General features: G+C 40.2%; 1 protein-coding gene across 1 annotated transcript in view; it reads left to right on the forward strand.

Annotated features, from left to right (window-relative positions):
• The window catches only part of CCBE1 (collagen and calcium binding EGF domains 1), a 102512-nt gene extending 96253 nt beyond the window's left edge, over positions 1-6259 (forward strand). The window contains exons 8-11 of the mRNA XM_054055052.1: positions 381-520; positions 613-648; positions 1199-1234; positions 2282-6259. Of these exons, the coding sequence (XP_053911027.1) occupies positions 381-520; positions 613-648; positions 1199-1234; positions 2282-2515 (446 nt within the window). The 3' untranslated portion in view covers positions 2516-6259. The remainder of the gene's footprint in view (positions 1-380; positions 521-612; positions 649-1198; positions 1235-2281) is intronic.
• Positions 6260-6459: the final 200 nt, after the last annotated feature.

Here is a 6459-nt window from a genome sequence, read left to right on the forward strand (position 1 = left end):
TCAACCCAACATGCTCATAATTTTTGTCAGGCTTTCTTTGTATGAGATGTTTCTCAGATGTGACTTATTCTTTTCTTCTTTGTGTGAAAATAAGGCACTTCTGCTTTTCTTTTCATTCCCAGTCTGTGTCCCTAACCACGTGGCAGTGGCAGTCTTGGCTTCTTTGTATACACGAGGTTTAATTGTTTTGTGAAAATCTCTTGTAGCTACTGTGACAAGGAGTAAAGTTGTCTCAGATGACTTGTGTGTTGCTGTGGATTTGGATATGTTAAGGCAACCAGTCCACTGGGTGGTTCAAACAATGATTGGTCCCCACTGCTTGCAGTGATGAAGGGTCCTGGAGGCTTTCCTTGGTGTATAATCGTTGCTGTTGATTGCAGGGGCTCCAGGACCAAAAGGGAGTCAAGGAGTTCCTGGGTCACCTGGACCTCCTGGGCAGCCAGGCCCTCGTGGATCAATGGGACCTATGGGCCCATCTCCGGACATCTCACATATTAAGCAGGGCAGACGGGGGCCTGTGGTCAGTATTCTCATCTCCTGTCATGCATTGCACAGTTGGCCTTTGCTCCACAACTTCTCATGTCCTTGTGAACACTTTCTCTTCTCTTGCAGGGCCCACCAGGAGCCCCAGGAAGAGATGGTAGCAAGGTGAGGAGAGGTAGTGTTGTCCAGTATGTAGGCGTATGCACACATGAAGTCCAGGCTTGCTAGAAAGACCTTCTATGCACTTGTAGTCACACCCTTTTACCATCTCATTTCCTTTGCTACTCAAAAAATGTCCTGTTGTCCCATTCCTTTGTGTCTTCCTTCTGCTGTTTCGTCCTTGCCATTCCTTAAGTCTTGCAAGCAGTCCTGCTATGCGATCAGTCAAGCAGCTTCCTTTCCTTTCTCTAAAGTTCTTTTGGCTTTTCTATGTAGAAGTATTGATGGTTTAGCTCGTTTCATTACATTGCTATTGTGTGAATTTCTCCTGTTAACTGGTTTGCTTTTTACTACCTAGGAGAAATATCATCAGAAGTATCCAATACTGCTCCTAATTTCCATGGAAATTTCTTTGCATTCCTCCTTCATTTTTTTTTCTTTTTCTGAACCAGCATAAACTGATGATTCTTGATCTAGAGAGATTAAGGGAGGCAAACTGTGATTTCCTTGGTTTCCTTTAATCACAGCACAATAACTAAGGTGGTATTGATTGCAGGGGGAGCGAGGCGCACCGGGACCAAAGGGGATACCTGTAAGTATTGCTCATGGGAGGCATTTCTGTAAGAGTGATGTTGACTGCTAACAACAGGTTAGCCAAAAAGGAAAAAAAAAGCTTTCCTGTGTCAAGAGTACAGTGAAAGATAGTTTACATGCATAGAAAATGCTACTGGAAAGAAAGTAATTGCCCGTTTTCGTCCAACTGTTTTTGCCTATGTACTCCTGCCTTGCTGGGTGTGATACTGCAGGCAGTAAGTGCACCTCTACCCGACAACAGCAGTGGAGTGTCCTCAGAAGGCAATAGTATGTGACCTCATGCAGAATGCTAGTTAGTTCAGCTACTACTGCTAATGCCTTATAAAATCCTGCCCCTCATCTCTCTCTGGCATTTGGGAAGCTATAGGCTTTGAGCAAGTCATTAAGAGAAAGGTGAGTATTTACAATCTGTTTTCAGGTGAAATTGTTTAAAAATTTATTTCTTATGGTATTTTCTCATTAGTGGAATGGCTTTTAAGAGTGAGTCCAGTAAGGTGTCCTCAGTATTGAACAGTGCACTTCAGAAGACATCTAAAAAGAATTGATAATTTTCTAAAATCAGATAAAACCAGATGGATAGTCTCTGTATTGTAATTACCGATACATTTAGTAAGGGACTGACAGCAGCAGTGTTATCATATTGAAAAGATAACTTCCATATAACAACATTCCTGAGAAAAGTTTTTAAATAAGTAATAATTATTGATTGATTCGTCATTCTAAGACTGTAATTTCTTTCAGCTTAATAAGAAGGTACATAGGCAACCAAGATTTATCTCCTATACTCCAGTGACGTATCAAGGTACTCCTAGCAGATATAGCGAAGGAAGTGTTAAGTAATTGTGTCTTGTAAATACAGGCTCTGCGTGCCAAAACATTTGCAGCCTTTTGAAAATTGCTTCCTGAGCAGGTTGATTCAAAACCAGGTCATTAATATGAGGCAGAATTTTACTAAGTTCTCCCTGCAAGAGTAATTATATCAACCTGGTATGAAACTGGAAGAGTAAAGTGGAATGTAATTAATGTCTGTGCCTTGTGACTGCAGGGCCCACCAGGTTCATTTGATTTCCTGTTGCTGATGATGGCAGACATCAGAAATGACATCGCTGAGCTGCAAGAGAGAGTGTTTGGACACAGGACTCATTCATCAACAGAGGAGTTTCCATTACCTCAGGAATTTACAAACTATCATGACACAGTAGATTTTGGTTCTGGAGAAGACTACAAACCACGGGCAGCTCCCAGAGACTCCAGGATACAGAAGGCAGCCCATCCTTAGCTACACCTACTGAAAAATAGAGCCCCTTTAGAGTTCTTCAATATAAAAATGCACTGACAATGTAAAAAAAAAAAAAAAATTATATATATTACTTCCAGTTTTCTCTCTGCTTCTCCTCAACCATACTGCTCATACTGTAGCTTTCTTGGTTCATAGTACCCTTCTTGCAGTAATTCTGTACCGTCAAGCCTGCACTGTGCATTGTATGTTGACTAGCAAGAAAACTTTCTTAGTATATAATACCATTAAGGCAAGCTCTAGCTAATGGCGCAGACCACAGCATTTCATCTGCCTACCTTGCATTCTATGTCCAAATTACATAGCACCCAAATTTTGCCAAGGGCAGAGAGATAACTGAACATCTTCCCTCAATGATGTCAATAATGAAAACCTTGGTCCACGGTTATTTTATACATGTAAATATATTACACCGCTGAACTCAGTTCTCTAGCACTTCACTGAGGCTTAGGAGACTGTGAAAAAGTGGATCCCTGTTTCAGAGCAGAGACCAGCTGTCATCTTCTATTATGCTCCACCATGGCAGAAAAATGAAAAATAATATATGTTGAAGCAGTGATACAAGGGTGCTGCTCATTATCTGGAAATTATTTGGCTTTGTGTTGCTAGAGTATTGTTCAAAGAGAGTCAATAAGATGTGTTTGTCCTAAACTAACACTACTTTTCCCTTACTGTTCTTACATTGCTTAGTGTGAAGGCCAGTTCCCTCCCTCAGCAGATTCATGCTGGATACATTACACAAAGACGAACAAGAGAAAAGGGGATATATAAAGCAGGAAAATTTAGTGTAAGTGAATCAAGTAGCACAAAATTGATCCCAGCCTTGCAGAAAGAGTCAGACTCTGACCTCCTCTAGGTGCGTGTCTTCCATGGTGAAATGCTGAAGTACAAGTAAAATTGAATCCAGAGAGAGGCCTCATGTTTGCAAAAAGATTCCATCTATTTGTTCCTCAGCTGTGTGAGGGCAACCGAAATGGCATTCGTGGAACTGGGACACAGAGTTGGAGTGTATTTGGCCGGGCATATGAAGAGTATGAGTAGGTCCAGGACTGCACGAGACAAAACACTTCAACGAGGATGGCTAAGGCGAAGGACTGGGATCCTATATTTCGAAGGGGGATAAAAGGGAGTGCACTTTTTTTACACTGGAAAATTGGATGCACAAGTTAGACCGTACCTCATGGATGATTTCTTTTAGATTACCACGGCTGCTGAGGACTTTGCCATGCTTAGAAGATAAAGGAGTACATTAAGCACAAAGCTTCAATGTTGTATGTGTGTAGCTGCTACTTCTACAGTATCTGTAGCGCTGGGTCATGTCCATGTTACAATTGCAAAGAAAAACTTATTTTGCCAAGTTTCTCAAGGCTTGTACGTTCTAATAAAAATAAATGCAGGTAAAAATATAAGCAGGCCCTTTTCAGATAACCGGGAAAGGTTTAGATTCCCTTCTGTATTCTGTGGGCCAAAACATAGTTGGTGTAATCCCTACACCACTGGTACTAGCCACATTGTATGAACATGTGGCTCTCTAGACCTTTCATATCTTTCATATATTTTCTTAAGAGGATGAGTTCATTCCTGTAGTCATTTCCCAACTCTTCACTATCATTATGCCACAGGCAAGGGCATCAGCTTTAAGAACATAAATGTTCTGTGTTCCTCTTCCATGTTATATGTGTATCAATAGTTACAAAGCAATGACTAAGTCACTGGGATAGCTTGGAAAAAAATTATAGAGCTCTCACCCTCTAGCCTTTGGGCTTCTCCTCTGGGAGGAGCATTTCCAGCAACTCCAGAATGAAGTAGTCTTGTGAACCAGGTAAAAAGGAAATCATTGAGACTTGGGGAAGGAACTTGCGGGGATCCCAAAAGAGGGATGGTCTTATATGCAGCAGGCTGAAAGAAACCTCTAAGACTGCGTGACCTGAGGCAGTTATGTCTGATCTTCTTAATTTCAAGCAGGCTATTAGGTATAAATAACATTGTTTATGAATATGCAATTTTAAGTAAATTTGTTAAATGTCAGATGTATTGTACTCTTGCAAAGTGTGTAACTCTTGCATATACTTACCACCACATGCCATCACCTGCTGGATCAGGTTGATTCCCACTATAGAATTAGTAGCTGTGGTTTTTTGGACCATCGGATACAGAATAATGAGTTAAATGAGCCACTTCCTACAAACCAGCTAAATTCTATCACCTACAAGAAGTTGTGTTTTTAAAAAGGCACTTATTTCAGTTCTAAGCTCTGCTTTTCTGAATAGACAAATACCCAATGAGGAGTTCCTACAGTCTGATCATCCAGTTCAGCGGTAGGTGCTAGGCCCTGCTGTCCCTAAGTATCCAGGGAAGGGAAGTTCTGAGACTGGACCAGAAAAGTAGATAAAATACACGTCTCGTTGTAAGCAGAGAAAGCTGTCCTACAGACTCATGACCACAAAACATGGCACGTGTTGACGTGCCTTTCTGAATGGAATCTTCGATCATTGCTCTTTTTGGAGTCTGCATCATTGGCTTTCACAGCCCAGAGCTGAGTTTCCAACAGTTTTCCATAAGAAAAGCGGAGGAGCAGTTCCTTAAGTTTGTCCTTGTGCTTCACCTTCCTTTTTCCAGATTCCCTTTCCAGCCACATCTGGTGGCTGAGTCCCAGCAGCAAGGACACTACATCAAAGATGCATCCACCTGATGTGGCACAGGAATTCCTCCAGCAGGAAGAGCCCCTCTGAGCACAGCTGGGAAGGTTCAGTCTTCTGTCTGCGTCCCGCTAAGCTCTTTGCATAGATCTTTCCATTTTATTTCTGATTAATTGTATGATAACGTTTGTAATGCATTGTATCAGTCATTTCATTAAGACTTCTGGATAAACACATAAAGACACCCAGACAGAAAATGACATTTTCTTTAGTATACCCAAAGTTTTATAAAGCCAGAGTCATTTCCAGTTTTAAGTTCGGTTACTGGGCACACAGAGAAGTCATTACCTTGTAAATTATTTATTACTCTGTGTCCCCCAAAATGACAACACCCACCCCCTTCAATAATCCAAAATAAAAATGTAGAAGGATCTACATCTACACCTAGTTTTGATTCCAGAACCCTGCACATGACAACTTTGTTTCATATAAATACTATATAGAATTTTATTAGTAAGAAATATTATTTTGATGTTAAGACATCAAGTTATAAGCAGAAGGATAATAAAGAATTTGTTATTTTATTAATATTAGAAATATATTTAATGGAAACATTTGCAAGAGTGTGTAGTGATGGGAAAATGCTAACAGGTTTAACAAAATTGTAAAGTTTGGATAATGTTTTCTTTCAACACCATGCCAAGTACAAACAGGATTAGTCTTTCCTGCAAAAGTGGAATACGTACACAGAACTCCTACATAGGATAAAACCAGGAAAAGGAGGGGAAAATTGATTGTAAATGGAATTAAGGTAACGCTTGGAGTTATTGTTGCCATCACAGCTTGGGTAACTTTCTTCCTAGAGGTATTTCAGAGTTAATACACTAATCCCCAGAGAAGGGACAGAAGATGGGGGTGGGATCCAATAATTTGTTAATTTTACATTAAAACTGTATGTTTGTTCCTATTACACATTCCAATAACTATACTGTTCACTTTATTTATATAAGTATATGAAATACTAAAATGTGTATAAAATGATTGTGATTTTATGATGTATTCGTAATAACAAAGTTATTTTTTCTTACGCTGTTGGTAACTGCTTTTGTTACACATCCTTTCTCTGAAATACATAAATGTTGGCTGCAAGAGACAAGTGGCAGGAAACCACTTGATGCTGCCTCTCGGCATTTTACTTGCAGCTGTGTTACACATGCAACCAGGAGGACTATGGGGACATCACTTCTTGCAGAACCGGGCAGATTTCTGTCTTTGTGGAAATAAATC

This window comes from Cuculus canorus, chromosome Z (assembly GCF_017976375.1).
Source record: "Cuculus canorus isolate bCucCan1 chromosome Z, bCucCan1.pri, whole genome shotgun sequence".
Taxonomy (NCBI): Eukaryota; Metazoa; Chordata; class Aves; order Cuculiformes; family Cuculidae; genus Cuculus; species Cuculus canorus.